A 15,995-nucleotide genomic window follows, 5' to 3' on the forward strand; every position below is an offset into this window, starting at 1 on the left:
GTGTGTTTTTTATCCCCTTGCCAAGGCTCAGGGATAGAAAATACACGAGTTGGATAAAAATCATATACCATCGCAAGTCATGAGAGATCCTATATATAACCCACTGTTTTTTTTTAATTAAGAGATTATCCTTAAAAGATTGTACTATAAAAATAACAAGGTTCATTTCTGGTTTTATCATATGAGAAGCAATAGATGAATTTGAAGCACAATTTTTAACAAAAGGAATGGTTGTTTTGTTCATTCATATGGATAATGCAGAAGAATACAAACATAAGCAGTAAGTGGAAAAGAGATATTTTTGTACCTATTAACATTGCATGAATATTGGTTAGAAAATCATGGCAGATGAGCAGGACTAAAAATTCAAAACGGCGACTGTGATGAACCTTTAATTATTAATCATTATAGAACAGGTCAGGAAATATTTTTTATGTGAGGAACCTGTAACATCTCCCAATTAATAAAATAAACATGCATTTAAAAAAAATGACACTAAGCATGACTGGAAAAGCAGGTATAAAACATATTTAAGTACAAATTCAAGAAGATGATATGAATCTCCTCAGTCCAGATTCCTATGTTTTGATGAATTTTGCCATGTAAAGAGATGGTACAATACGAATATAATGACATCTTTGCCATATATTAGGTAATCTGCTTTTTTAAGTCAATATCTTGCTTGCAATGTGGATACAGAATACTATATAAATAAAGATTACTGGTAAATATAATCTTGCCTCTGTTTGTGGAAAACATAGTGAAAGAATTGAGTAAATAAACATGTATATTTACATTTTCCAGTGTCTTTGCCTGTGATAACACTAAGTATCGATTTTGTACTATAAAACCCATAATACAAATGACGCCAAATTGAGGCGCCAGCGGGGTTTGCTTATTTATATTTTTATATTTAATCGTACGATGGCTTAAAATTAAATAAATATAAGTAATAAGGAATCATTCTTTGAATATTATGAGGTGATAATTTCGGACGGGGTGTGATCAAATCTATCACAAAGCCCTTCGGGCTTTATTGGATTTGATCACGCCCCCACCGAAATTATTACCTCATAATACTCAAAGAATGATTCCTTATTCCTTATATCGGTACATTTTCTTTTATAAATTCTAAGTTTACACGGGTCTAGCAATTAACATCAAGTAAATTATCTTTAAATTAGAGCTTCTGCGACTTCATAAACAAATTAAACTAAATTAAAAGGATTATTTCTTTGAAATATCAACCCTCTGGAAATGCTATAATAAGTTAATTTAAAGCTAGGAAATGTTGACAAAATAAAATCAGCTTAAAAGTTCTTAAAAGGGAAATAATGAAAGATGTACATGTATAGCACATCTATAAGCCTCTGTTATATGTAAGTAAATGCACAGCCAACACTATAAAGAGCATTGACTAATCCAGCTGTGTTTTGACTTACTTTGTACATTTTACTTGATTTCCTCTGTAATCATAAGACTCAAAATGTTCAGGATAATTTTAGTGGCCATCAATTGGAAAATAAAGACTGTATTCTTACTATTCAAACATGCAATAAAATTACCATATACATGTATATGCATTTTAAATAATCACATCTTATTTCACTGGCTGGCGATGCAATATACATTTTTCTTTTCATCACTTTCTTAAAACTACATTTTGTATATTCATGTACAATTTTGTATCAATTGTTAACTTTAATAGTAAGCACAGGTGTATGTACACAGAATGGTCCTTAAAAGTACCTGTTAAATTGCAACAAACCATTTTTTTTCAATTGTATACATGCACAACTTAATAAATTCTATACTTGAGACTTGCATCAATTACAAGTCAAACATTGATGGGAATGCATTGATGATGATAGTATTACCTGATAGTTGGTCTTGTTCGAGGCTGTGAAGATCTCATTCTTGGCAATGTCTGACCTGTCCCAGGCCAGGGCCAGACTCAGCTGGGCGTTCGTGTTAGATCTGTTGGCTGTAAGTTTAATATGATACCTTAGTACATGTCCATGTAAATGTACCATGCCTTGCATTTGGTTTAATCTGATACTAGTGAATACCAAAACATAATGACCAGCTTCACGATACAGTTTTGGTAAATGGTCTTAAATCTGTTCTGACTTTATCGATATGGTAAAGTTCTCTTATTCAATAAATAAAAATGCTTATCTGATTCAGTCCAATAAAATTCATTTTGACGTTTAGTTACTGCAATACATGTATTTACCTTTTAACAGGGCGTACAAGATGGCTCTGTCAAACTCTTTTGTTTCATTGTCATTCAAATCAAACACTGTCAACTAAAATCAAAGAAACTACATACAGTAAATATTCTAAATCAAATTCTCTGAAAGATCTGGATTTCGAGCAAGCTGTTACAGAGCCTTGTATACCCACCATTTCTCTATGTTCTAAAGCCTCTCTAAGTTGTTTTAAACAGTTGGCCACCAATGCTGGCTTTCTGGGCAAATCTTTTTCCTTCCACTCAAAAACTCTGTTGGCTAACATCTCCATTTCATCATTAAAAGTTTTAGGGAAGTAGCTTTTTTCTTCACTAAAGACAGAAAAATAAATTAAAACATTTACCAAGCCTCCCCCCCCCCCCAAAAAAAATATCACCAATTCAAGGTATGAAATTTTCTTAAATGTTAACAAAGAAACTTTTTGCTTTTTGTGAAGCAACAGTTTAAGATTATTTCACCATTTTAATCTTTGCTCAATCTAATTTAGAATTCATGAAAAGGACATGGTCTCAATTTGAGCTAATCATTTTACATTTCTTATCTTCTTGTCGACAACCCTCGATCATTTAAGTATCTCTAAAGGTCATCCAAAATGTTGAACATTGACCACACCCCATTGATTTGTATAAATGCATCAAAAATATTTTCCCTACAAAATTTTGTGTTGCGCTATAACTCATTGCGTGTTTGATATACTTTTGCACTGACTTGAGTTTGTTGGCAGTGATGTTGTAGCCGTGAGCGATGAAGTCTGCTGCTCTCCCCGAGGACTGGAGCACTAGCACCGGGATCCCCCTCATCACAGATTGCCACACGGTCTTCATAGAGTTGATTCCTCCCTCAACGATGATAGAAATCACCGGGATGGTTAGAGCTAAAAAAGTCAATTACCAATACTGTCCATCAAAATGATGTACCGGTACTTTTTTATTTGGTGAAAATAATTATTTATTTAAATCAGAAGGGCCCTTGATTGGTGAATAAATATATGCATTAGAGTTTTATTAGAATACATTTTTCTTACTGGTATTAACAAAACAATTGAACAAGTCCATTTTTACAAGTTACATTTTTACAAGTAATGGGGATAGTGACTTGAATAGAAACATTAAATGTTCATGCAATGATGAAGTCAAGATTGACTTATGGTACATCAATATTAGAGAAAAATTCAACACTAAACAGTTTGTTAATGAACAAAGAACAATACGGTACACGACAATCCACATTTACTGGACACTGTAACTTGTGTGTTGTCTGAGGGTGCCACATAAACATTAACATGACACGGATGCATGTGTCTCTCCCAACACCATCAAATACGCTGATTAATCAAATTAAAACATATTAATTAATGTGTCTGATTACATAATAGGACTCTTCTTGCCAGCATTTATGCATAACCAAACTCTTTTGTGAAACATCTCAAAATTGAATTTCAATTATTAAAGTGAATCAAGTCTCATATCTTGATAATCTGATCATGGGTTTCAATAAAATTTCAAAACAGCTTCACTGAGGTAAGTACATGTACTATAAAATCATTGATTTGTGGCAAATGAAGTGGATGTGTTATCAATAGTTTTATAAACAAGACTCAGTTTGAGAGCCATAAAAATTTGGACAACTTACTTTTATCATCATTATTATTAGAACATAGATCTGTAAAATCAGTAAAGTAACAAATTCATGTCCTCCATTTGATGATCAGTATATGGATGGTAAAACACTATACAGATTTTCATTCTTACAAGGCACAGATTTGATACCAATTCAAAGGTCTACCAAATGAAGTACTGATATCCAAGTCTCTGGTGGAGTCGAAAATCACAGAATAGGAAACTACCAGTAGTATGAATAAATGTATTTTATAGATGGAGCTACTAAATACAATATAGGAATATTTTCATGTACAACATATACTGTAAGCCAACTCTTATTAGCTTCACTGGCTTTTGCAAATATTACTTGCTGTGAACCATTCATCGAATGTCTCTGGTTTATTTTTTCCACGTACTCTACAATTTTTCACCATGAACTAGTTTACCTCCAGTAAATTGCGAAAAAAAGTCGCATAATAAAAGTTGGTTAACAGTACATTGACAATGAATTAGTGGTCCAACACATAAAAACCACTTACAGGACTCCTTGTCATCAGGGTCCACACTCTGCTCTGAGATGTACTTCTCCAGACTAGTTCTGAACTCTATTTCTCCACCAAATTTGTTTTCTGAGCCATCGTCGATCAGAATGAAGTGAGAGTGGTTCTCATCCAGAGGTACATTCCTTGAGCATGCTAACTGAGCCTCCATCACATCCGTTTTGGAGTACACTGCTGGGAATAAGCCATTTTTCTGGCCCTGAAGAAACACATTACCTTTTCAGTATTCTTTATTGCCAAAACAAGATCTTCAAAATATAACATATTAATTCTGTGCATACCATTAATTAGTAAGAATTATTGCCTTTTAAGTTTTGATTGAATTTAAAGCTTTGTTGATTTATAATTATATAAAAATAAAACTTTTTTAAAAATAATGGATTCATAAAAAACTACAATAAAACACATATACAAGATTTCTTTCCATTTCGTATCAGTAATTAAAACATATATGCCACTTTAACATTAAAACAAACCCTTTAATAGATTTACAAGCACACTACTGCAATGTTGTAAAAAATTGCAAAAATGTTCAAGCACAAAAAGAGCAATGAAAACACACCTTATCTTTATTTTAAAAAAAAGATTGGCATTTTTGCTGTCCTTGATGCAAAGATACATGTATATAAATCCCTCAATCCACTGAGTTATAATTTTTTCTGTATCTTCTTTTTTTTAAAGCATGAAAACCAATTAATTAAGATACAATGTTTAACTTGAATCAAAAATGGCTGAATCAGATGAATGATTATGCATGAAATATCTGTTCTAAGCTAGAATCACTGCACAGCTCTTTTTTTCAATCTCGATAAGTTAAATTGATTAACAAATCCTTACCCCGTTATCTTTAAGATTTCTCTGCTGTATTATAATTGTATCAAATGAATGAAAATAGTCTTCCAATAGCAAAATAAAATGTTGACAAATTAAGAATCAAAACAAACTTGTATTCTGTACAGTATACCAGTACTCTAAAAGTAGTTATTCACAATGGTGGTTAAGTACACATTTTCCGTGGTCAAAAAATACGCGTAGGTATTAAATACTTGGATGCGTGATTTACAACACTGAAGTTTGATTTTTTTTACCATACTTGCAAGGGTATTTAACACTACCGGTATCTTAAGCTTACCGCATAACAAGTGTAAATTTTTTCCATGCATAAAAAAATCACTTTTACAATATAATTTTTTATAAACAAAATCTTGTTCCTACCTCCTCCCCGTCCAGAGCTTGTCTATTGGCCACACATCCCCAAGTAGCCACCCCTAGTACCACCACATCATTCTTACGGCCCGACGTGATGATGTGGTCCTTGACAGCATCCCCCACAAATTCCATCACCCCTGTTCTTGTCCCTCCAGTGATGATCCAAGCACCTGTCACAAAGAAAGATAATGTTATCTGAAAATGTTCATAAACATTGTTAGTATTTAACTACCGTTTATTCAGTATCATTAAGATGGTTCAAATTTTGAAGCTCGTTTTCTCCATCTACAGAGGGAACAACACCATAAAACAAGAACTAATTTTGAAATGCATGTAATATGTATCAAATATCCATAAAGAGAAGCAAATTTACATATCTCAAACTATTTACATCACCATCATTACACACAAACAAAAATTTGCAGGAAGAGGTGTGTTAAAAGTTGTGCCTCTGCCAAACCCATAATTCAATAACTTACACAATTCATGTAATCTTATCAAATACTGTTTAAATTTTCAAATTGATATTTGTGAAAGGTAAAATCTTACATGTTGATGTTGCTGCATTCATCAGACCTCTTTTAAATGTCTCCTGCATTTTGCGCTTCAGGTCAAACCGTTGAGCACCACCGGTGACTGAGATGATTAGCTGTGGTGGCTCCAGATGCCACTGATTAATCATCATATCCCAGACAATGTCAGCTTTGGTGTCTGGCGCACAACGAAGGTACTAAAAAAAACATATTTCATTTAGAAATAAAACATGAAGCACAAAAATTTATTTGTCAAAAAGGTAGGATTTAGATGTACAAAAGAGTGGACGTGCGTATAAAACTTCCAAATTTTCACCCAAATGGGAAATAAAAAAAATAGTCTGGAAATCAGCTTCTGAACTATGGTTACAAGATTTTATAAACTTTATTCCTAGATGCATTAACTCTGAAAGTTTACTTTACATAGGGCAAAATACTTTAGAAAGTGACCTTTTCTTTTCTGATTGTTAGTCAATACAGTATCTTAAATTTTTGTGAATTCATGTGCATGGAGAGAGAGGGGGGGGGGGGGGAGGGTGTCAATTAGAAACCCCTGGGATAACATTAGCGACAAGTGACAAGAGAGGCATTTACTTACTGGGGAGGCATCAATTTCACTTCCAAATCCTTTGAAATTAATCAATCCAAAAGAATCTGAGGGCTCCTGCTTGGTATGTGTGTGATAATGCCACACTTGTTTTGTTGGCTTGTGGAGATGAATATGATGTTTTCTCAATGAACTTCTAAAACAACAAATAACAAGTCATTTACTTGCTATGCTATGAAAAATGTAACAGTAAAACACCCTGGCTACTTGTGCCAGCCGGTTTTAATGAAAACTATCAGAGAAATCAGTATGCATATTAAACTTAGGTGCAGGTCTACCGCAGTTGTCTGAAAAAAATTGGATGGACAACATGGGAGCTACAGTGCCTCCAAAAGTAAAACACTAAAACTTATGGCTCTCATAAAATTGTGCTAGTTTTGGACAGACTATATATAACCTTTTGTACACACAAATCCTCTGGAGAAAAAATAGTACCATTAAATTCTTAACTAGGTAGTTTAAAACTGATATCATCTCCTAACTAGCCACAAACATGCTAACCAAACTTGAAAAATGAAGTATGTTAAATTCACGTTGAAATCTAGAGTCGCCATTTTTACATGTATAAACAAAGTGCACCTCTTCACTTTTCAGGGCTGGTGACATTGTTTAAAAGAATATCAGAGGCAAGTTCGGTGATGATATCTGTAGTAAAATGTATGTGGAATTTTTTGGAATCAAACACTTGTGCAGCATGTGATCGGAAAAAAAATTTCATCAGTCCCAAATTAGAGCATTTTTTTGTGTGTCGTAAATTGCAGTTTTTACTCTGGGCAGCACTGTAGCTCCCAGGTCGTCAATCTAAATTTTCAGACCGCAAGCTATAGACCTGCAGCTATATTAAACTTTAAGTTAATTGAATGCTTATATTTAGTTTAAACATAGATCTAATATTATTTTATCATTCTAAAAAAAAATAAGTCATTCACATTTCATACATTCCTTCATTCAGAGAGCCATACTTACTCTAATTCATCTTCTTTCAAAGGAATTCTTATCATAATTTTGTTCTTAATCACAAAATCCCTTAGAGATCTCTGCAAAAAGACAGAACACAAACAATACTATATAATAATCTACAATATTAATAATTGCACAAATTAACAAAATTCCCTTCTAAGTCAGTTTTGTATATAAATAATATCAATATACATGTTTTAACCACTTAATTCTATGAACAAACATGTTTGTATACCTGTACATATACTTCTGTAGATTAGTCTACCCTTTGTTGTCATTATGTTTATAGTTTTTTGAAACATTTTAGCTAAATAATTACTCTTTGGTATTATTTCCCATCAAAAGTTAAGAAGTTTTGTTGTTTACCACTGCATGGAAAAGAAAAAGCTTTAAAGGCAGGGATTTATTTTTTCATAAACCATATCAAATACAAATTATTCTGTACAAGAAGTATAGATACATTTAAGAAAATTACAAGAGTTCATAGGTCTTCTTTATACCAAATCTTACCTGATTGATTCTTGATGCTCCAAACTTCAAGGTTGATCTCCTAGTTGTTCTCTTTTTAGAAAATCCCACTGGGCCTTTCTTACTTAGTCTCATTCCATCAACGCAATCCTTGTCCTCATCTTTCAGAGTATAGGTTCCGTTACTTTTCACTGATGCGGAATCCACAGCAGGGCCTGCGTCACTGAAGGATTTGTTGCTTACTCCTTGTATGGTGTATGTACCTGTACTGTCATTCACCTCTGACCTCTTTCCTTTCTTTGAATGCCTTTTCGAAGACCTTGAAAGTGGATCACTAACTGCAAAGCTACTGCTGCTACCTTCTTGGGACTTATCTTTATCTTTCTTGTGTTTTTTGCTTTTTGATTTTTTGGTCTTCCCTGAGGGTCTATAATCACCATGAAATGGGTCCTGCTCGTGTAAACTTTCGATCATGTCACTATAACTTGCTTGAGTTCCGTACCTTGGAGTTCTCAAGTTACTTTCCAAATACACATCACTGTATTCCCGATCCAATCCCATTGGAGGTTTACCTGAGGTTACTTCCCTGAGTTCTGCTGTATCCTTGTATCGTAACTTTTTCACTGGTGTCAGTTCCTCATCAGAATCCTTCTGGTTTCTCTGTGACTCATTCTCTTCGGTCCACGTTTTCCGAGGACTCCCCATTGGATCATCGTGAGTTTGGTGTGAGCTTCTATGTGGAGGATCAGACATTCCTGGCTTTTGGCTTCGGAAATCCATGTATTTGCTTGTGTGTGAGCTCTCAAGGCTCGGAATTAATTGTAAATTGTCTAATTCTCTATCTGAAGAAATGCTTATTTTTCTTCTAAGAAAATCATCATCACTCATCCTCTAATAATCCTCATGATGAACTAAAAGACAGCAGTTACAAAAATAATTATATATGAAACCCATTAAAATGCATCTACATTGTACATGCATATTATAATCAAACTGACTCAAGATAACTTCATAAAATTTGGCCCCTGACAAACTCAAGTTCTATATATACTTTGTCCTGAGTTTTTGCTTCCACCACTTTTCGCTTGATATTTCGATAATCATATTAAATACCTTTGTGTTCAATCTACATTCATCCACTGATACAAAAAATGTCCAGATTATCTGTTCTGAAATGCCCCCTCTATCGCTTTAGGTTTCAATACACAACTCAAATTAGAAAGTCTATGGGGATTTTTGTATTGCATCAGCAATGAAATAGCCCGGATGATTACGTTGAAAAATTGTGCAAAGAATTCCAAATGGTGAAAAGATGTAAACGTTTCCCATTATAATCTCCGTAAGAAATTTGTTTTTGTTCCTGTTAACTTTTATGAGTGAAATATTATATTGTGTCAATGAAGATATCTTGGATTTTTTCCCCTTTTATCAATTTCATTTGTATTTCTTTCACATAATTTATATTACCGTAATCTGGTAGTTATCTTTACACAGAATAAAAATAATAAACCGACAACATTACATCAAACTTTTAAATCAAAGCAATAAAGTTCTGCAAACAATATAGAGTTTATTTGCTAAAAAGAAAGATTGGTCTAAACATAAGCATAATGAAACATTGATTGCGTATTACAGAGGAAATTCAAGTTGTCAATATTGGCATGGGCATACCCGTTTTACTGCAAAAAGACACTTGTGTCTGCATGAAGGCTATCAAAACATCATATAAAGTAATCATTAAAAATAAAATATAATTGATAAAAAACAATAGAGTACCTACAGTTTTACGTCTGATTTCTGGCGTACACATGCAGGTTGTTTTTCCTATCTTCTAACAGTGTTATGGCGTAGCTAGGTTGGCCGCATACACCACAAACCTACATGTGTTTAATTATGTATAGTCTGTTTCGTTATTGTGTTATTAAATACCCCTACGATCTTTCATTATCTAGGCTAATACCCTGTAGTAAAATGATTTAAATAGATTGGATGAAAATTTTTATCTCAAATATCAACATGATCAAAACAAGAGAATTAAAGATTTTTATTCATGCATGATCCCCCTTTAATTTCGATCTGCTTGTCAAACTGTTCTTCGAGTGGGATCTTTTCTATGAAAGCCAATTGCCTCTCGAGAACCATATGAGAGCCTGTGATTATTTCTTACAAAAATTAGTTCATTGGAGTTACGAAAGTTGCGATATTTCAGAGACATGAATACATATAATAATTTATGTCTCTGGATATTTTTAAAAAAAATCAACTAATGCCGATATCCGAATTTGAAAAATATTGAAAGCAATATTAGATTTATATATATTGAAACATAATAATTATTACGTAAGATTTTTCTTTTTTCCTCGCCTAAAAAGGCGCCAACAATGAACATTACGTTTGACGGGCACCGAACGTTAACGTACAATAAAGCGCACCAATGATGTCATAAACGTTACGTTGTCAACATTACATGTACATAGCATGCAGTAAAAAAATCAAGGAAATATACATGGCGATGGGTGCTTTATTGGCATATTCTCTGTAAATTCTCATAAATCATGGAATATAAGCTTTCAGCGATCGGAAATCAATCATCATTTAAAGAGAATGGCTCAAGTCTGCTTGAAGCGGAATCAACAGAGATATACAGAAACTCGTCCTCCTTTGGCGACAGGTCCCAGCTGACCAGTAATACAAGAGCAGTCTCCCAATGTAGGACCGAAAAGGCTCATGAATTCAATCCGGAGAAGGAAGCTGCCGATGAAAGGTACGCTCAGTTACAAGCCATCTTCCAGGTTGCGGAGGAAGATGGAAGGGGCGGGTTGGATATTGACGAATTTAAGATAGCGTTAAAGAAAACTGTTGGCTTCATGATGAGAAACGACCAGATTGAAATGATGTTTAAGAAAGTAGACGCTAATTGTGATGGTCGCGTGGATTGGGAGGAATATGTTACATACAATCTCCTTGAGTATCAGGAGAGGACACTGATGATTGAGAGATTACGGGATAGGCCTTTTCCACCAGAGACAAAAGACATAAATACTCGACACAGAGAAACCATAGTCAGAGTAGCAATTTACCCGACCGTTCATAAGAAAGCCAGCACAAACAAATGCTCCCTCGATTATAACACAGCGCGCTACGTGTCTCTCAGCAGAGAGGGAATAGTGACGTTTTGGACTCCAAAGATGAAACAGATAAAGAGCTACATGACCCACCCCCATGTTGACAGAGCCACACAGCCGTGGCTGACGGACTTCGTGTGTGCCTATAACGTCAACATGCTGGCGGTAACGTCTACCGACAGGGATATCACGGTATTTGACACTCAGGCAAACTTATTCAAGAAACGCTACTACATAACGGGAATAGATAGTTGTATTACTTGTATGGATTACTGGGCAGATATCAGAGATCTGAATAAGTCTGTCATGGTCTGGGGAGATACCTCCGGATCAGTGTACGTGTTAGTGTTCGAGTGTGCGCTGAAAGGGGGACTCTTTGGTGCTGTTGGGGGGAAGCAGACCGCCTTCAAGAAAATCTCACTTCCAGAGGTACTGCGAGGGTTTCATCTTGGAGTCAAAGGATACAAACTGGGGAAAGTTCACGACAACTGGGTATCTGAAATACGATACATTCCCGACCTAGACCTTTTTGCGTCTTGCTGTCAATCGAGTGAAACGTCCATGTTTCTCGGAGACTATAACTACAAGACTAAGAAAATCAACACCTACTTCAAAGTCTATAAAGGGTTATTGGCGTTTGACTATTGCCCTGAAAACAACGTCATTGCAACTGGGGGAATGGACTACTTGATACGAGTTTGGAACCCGTATGTCAACAGCAAGCCCGTGGTTGTACTGAAAGGACACTGCAAGCCAGTCACTCACATCGTCGTAAATTCCTCACGAAGCCAGATAGTGAGCATTGACAAAGGTAGAAATATTCGAGTATTCGATATGAAAGACCAGACCTGTGTTCAACAGTTGAGCGGACGTGTCATAAAAGTGGGGCCTCTTCCTATTTCTTCAGTGTGTTTTAATCCGGTGACACAGAGACTTGTGCTTGCAACAAATACTTTGGCAATGTTGGAACGAAGTTTGGAAGATGAGAAAAGCGTTGAAATAATGTCGCACCAAAAGTCAGTTCACGGGGCTCTTTATAACAAAACCTTCAAGTCTGTTGTCAGCTGCTGCAAGGAGTCAGTTGTTAGTGTTTGGGATTTGAACACAGGGGAGAAAATAATCCAATTTGTGAACGCACACAAACGAATTGAAAGAGGTGTGGAAATACCTATAGAAATCACAGCTATGACCTTTGATGAACCCGGCAGGCGACTCATCACTGGCGGGAGAGACGGCAGTGTAAAAATATGGAACTTCAACAATGGAAGCTGTCTTCAAGAGTTTTTAGTTCCAGACGGGCTGGAAATCACGGGGATAGCCAGTGCAAGACAGAGAATCTACGTGACAGGCTGGTGCCAACTGGTGCACATCTACATTGATGGGGCGAGTGAGGACTACAGGAAAAACTGGAAGAGTCGTCACAAAGACGACATTCTGTGCATTGCCTGCATGGAGCCAAACTTGGTGGCAACGGGGTCATATGATGGTGATGTGGTCATCTGGTCAAGAGACACTGGGCAGGTGTACTGCATTCTGAATGCAAACAAGGGACTTCTTCCCTTCACTGAAAATATCAACAAAATTGAGACCAAACAAGAAGAATCCGAAGCGCAAAGTCCAGAAGTCAAGACACCACAGGAGGAGTCCACCCATTCAGTAGAGGTAGCCGACTGGAAGACAGCAGCATCGACTAAGACGATCAAAACAGGGATAGGGCTTCTGTCTAAAGTCAGGGGCGGTTTACTGAGAAGCGGATCCTCCTCGGGAATAAGTGGATCGAGATTCTCCAAGCCCGTAGAGTCCCCCGTCGACCACCCTTTGCTCTCGTCCTACGAAACTTACAAAAAGCCCGAGAGCACCAAACGCGAGGAATATGACAACATTTTTAAGAAATACGAGGCGGCCATAGAAAAGATTGTATTCTTGCAAACAAGAGACCCAACCCGTAAAGATACAGCCGTGCTAGTGACCAGTGGAGCGGAGGGTTGGATCCGATTTTGGTCCATAAATCATGAGGGAGGTCTACTGGGCCAGTTTAATGCCGCGCACCGTATCGGCGAGAGTGTCCATGCAATGACAACAGACCACCAAAACAACTTCCTCTTTACAGCAGACACCCTTGGTTATGTCAAGACATGGGATATTTCTGAATTTTGCATATCCAAGATGCACAATAGTGCTAAGCGTCTTGTACGATGGCACTGGCTTCTTGACACTTTTACGTACCTGCGAGTGGAATGGCGTGGGAAACCCATGCCGAAGTCTTTCGTTTCAAGAGGCATGAAACCACATAACATTGGAACTCGGCCGCCTCCTATGATCACGGAACCAAAGACTACCTTGAAATGGCCTCTACTCGTAAACTCATACAGGTGAGTGAAAATAAATGAACATGGGCGTACAAGGCTTGTCAAATCTCCTGCATTCAGACTGTAAAAATGGCGCATTTATACATTTTGAAAAAATCTGATATACAATTACATGTATACATCAATATTTAGTACAGCAAATGGTCAAAATATGTGTACAGAGCGTCAATTAGTTAATATTTTGAAAATTATGAATTGTATGCTATGTTCATAAATCATGGCAAAGTTGATGAATATCACAAACAATGAATAAAAAGGAAAATATTCGATTACATTCATCATATATACATGTGGCTCCATATTTATATTGTTACAACTCTTGTGCCATTGTCTCTTTGCTTTTTATATCAGTCACCGATTTCTTTGTAGTTTAAAAGAAAGTGATTTTCATCGATCTAATTTAAGTTTTGTTTTTTGTTTTGAACCGTATGCGATATATTTGCTTTTTATTAACAACCACCATATTTATATGTTGTCTAGGGCACACACGAAGGCTATCAATAGTATAGAGTATGTAGATGATAGCTCTGTGGTCATAACGGCCAGTTCAGACTGTGCGATCAGGGTGTGGACTCTCAGTGGAGAGTACATTGGAACGTTCGGAGAAACATGGAAACCACTTTCAGACAAGACTCTAAAGAAACCAGCTCTGAACGATTTTCGCCTTCCCAAAGACCTACGACGTGTTGCCTCCGCTCGGACATTTCGTGTTCTGAACCACGGAACTTTTCCCAGGTGGAGGCTCGCAATCCAAAGAATCAGAGAACAGGGCTTAGAGAAAATCTTATCCCAATATGAGCCTGTCATCCCAAGAGAAGAAGACCCCAAAAAAGACGAGGAAACGGAAGTTAAACTGCAGTCTAGTGACATCTTGGGGAAATCTTACAAGCGAAAAATCCGACACAGGCTACCAAAGCCGCATCCCAAAATAATAGAGACAGCAACATCCGTATGTATATGCTCATAGTCAAACTGTTATGAATGCAGATATACTTAACTCTTTAAAAACATTACTGTAAATGATTAAGGGATACTGGTGTAAATATTCAGTAAAAATTGAGATTTGTAAAAAGGAAGGTTCAATCGTTATGATGTTTTTGTGTTTTGTAGGTAGCCGTGTATCATGCATTGTCCTTTGTCGATCTCACTGACACAGACAACATACTATCCAAGGATATCGTTAAAGAAATGAAGGAGAGGCGATTTGGTACAAACGTGCGAGACCGCTTGAAAGGAATAAACCGGAAAAAGGAGCAAGGGCCGGTCATTCTAGAAGTATTCAGCAAGGTGACCAAAAAGCCGATCCTACCCGTGCAGCCTTACAAGAAGAAACCGAGCAAAATCAAGAAAGCGCACCGTATACTTCAGAAGAAGGTGAACGACAACCTCCCGCCAGTACTCACAGAGTCCGAGACACAACAGGTGCACGGCAAATCCAAGCAAGCCAGTAAATCCGAGCGGAAGGCAGTCCTCTCATCTACTAGCAACTCGTCTGCCAGCTGAAATTTTCATAGACATTGTAGTCTCAAGCAATTTCTCATGTAAAATAATACATGGTTTAAATGATCGTTTTTCTTAATATGTTTTTGATTGCTGAGCAATTTGTTATTTTCATGCAGAAATGAATAATGGTTTTGTGCGACTTTTGGATAAATAAAATGAATCGAGAAACCGTGCCTTGTTTTTTTTTCTACTTTTAATGACACATCCAGTAATTCAGTAGGGCCCAGTTGTTTTTTTTAATGAAATTGTGACCGCGTAGATTTTATGGTGTTAGAGAATTTTTCTTGATCTGCATCGGTCGTGTGCAGTACGAACGGGGTGAGGGAATGTTGGCGTTAAAGGAACAAGTTATAAGGCTGAGGCGCGCTGTGGGCCGTAAGGTAAAAACGAAGGGTAGTGTTGCCGTATTCCCGAAGCTCCACCAGTATACAGTTCCAGAGAAATAAACAAGCAATTGATGCAGGATTCCACATTTGTTGAACGAGATTCACGATGGCGACATTATACCAATTTAAACAGACAGACATGTTACAAACAAGTCGGATATGGCCAGTAGTGGCCTCCGGACTCAAGACTCTGGATGAGTCGGACGTGGCCGAGGCTGGCCGCTGTATTCCAGACTGCCTATTGACAATTGTACATAATTATTTATAAGAATCTGAACAATGAGTATAAATTGACAGGTGATGACATAAGTAAGCTGAGTGAAAGGTTCACAGATATGAAATAATTAAATAAACTCAATGAGTCTTTGATGTCCAAGACATGAAAAACTGATAATTGCACAATGTTGTTTAAGAGATTAACA

General features: G+C 36.4%; 2 protein-coding genes across 6 annotated transcripts in view; one reads left to right on the forward strand and one right to left on the reverse strand.

The window, feature by feature from the left end:
- The window catches only part of LOC128165866 (transient receptor potential cation channel subfamily M member-like 2), a 30,216-nt gene extending 20,149 nt beyond the window's left edge, over window positions 1–10,067 (reverse strand). The window contains exons 1-14 of one of the 5 annotated variants that reach the window (XM_052830771.1): window positions 9,971–10,067; window positions 8,233–9,101; window positions 7,729–7,799; window positions 6,754–6,898; window positions 6,172–6,352; window positions 5,629–5,792; window positions 5,251–5,274; window positions 4,393–4,612; window positions 3,885–3,914; window positions 2,961–3,126; window positions 2,407–2,563; window positions 2,237–2,309; window positions 1,878–1,984; window positions 1,443–1,466 (exon numbers count right to left, since the gene is read on the reverse strand). In XM_052830771.1, the coding sequence (XP_052686731.1) occupies window positions 1,443–1,466; window positions 1,878–1,984; window positions 2,237–2,309; window positions 2,407–2,563; window positions 2,961–3,126; window positions 3,885–3,914; window positions 4,393–4,612; window positions 5,251–5,274; window positions 5,629–5,792; window positions 6,172–6,352; window positions 6,754–6,898; window positions 7,729–7,799; window positions 8,233–9,078 (2,208 nt within the window). In that variant the 5' untranslated portion in view covers window positions 9,079–9,101; window positions 9,971–10,067. Of the gene's footprint in view, window positions 1–1,442; window positions 1,467–1,877; window positions 1,985–2,236; window positions 2,310–2,406; window positions 2,564–2,960; window positions 3,127–3,884; window positions 3,915–4,392; window positions 4,613–5,250; window positions 5,275–5,628; window positions 5,793–6,171; window positions 6,353–6,753; window positions 6,899–7,728; window positions 7,800–8,232; window positions 9,102–9,966 lie in introns of all 5 variants that reach the window. The other 4 variants (XM_052830772.1, XM_052830774.1, XM_052830775.1 and 1 more) reach the window with 4 other exon arrangements.
- Window positions 10,068–10,682: 615 nt separating this feature from the next.
- LOC128164747 (WD repeat-containing protein on Y chromosome-like) lies at window positions 10,683–15,352 on the forward strand. Its single transcript, XM_052828741.1, has 3 exons — window positions 10,683–13,687; window positions 14,165–14,633; window positions 14,795–15,352. The coding sequence occupies exons 1-3, from the start codon at window positions 10,746–10,748 to the stop codon at window positions 15,185–15,187; spliced, it is 3,804 nt and encodes a 1,267-aa protein (XP_052684701.1). The 5' UTR covers window positions 10,683–10,745; the 3' UTR covers window positions 15,188–15,352.
- Window positions 15,353–15,995: the final 643 nt, after the last annotated feature.

Source organism: Crassostrea angulata, chromosome 10 (genome assembly GCF_025612915.1).
Source record: "Crassostrea angulata isolate pt1a10 chromosome 10, ASM2561291v2, whole genome shotgun sequence".
Taxonomy (NCBI): Eukaryota; Metazoa; Mollusca; class Bivalvia; order Ostreida; family Ostreidae; genus Magallana; species Magallana angulata.

Excerpts from the sequence above, each read along its gene's own strand:
- LOC128164747 (XM_052828741.1), top strand. The coding sequence starts at position 10,746 with ATGGAATATAAGCTTTCAGCGATCGGAAATCAATCATCATTTAAAGAG. Across the intron at positions 13,688-14,164 it reads CTACTCGTAAACTCATACAG|GGCACACACGAAGGCTATCA; the intron begins GTGAGTGAAAAT and ends TATGTTGTCTAG. Across the intron at positions 14,634-14,794 it reads TAATAGAGACAGCAACATCC|GTAGCCGTGTATCATGCATT; the intron begins GTATGTATATGC and ends TGTGTTTTGTAG.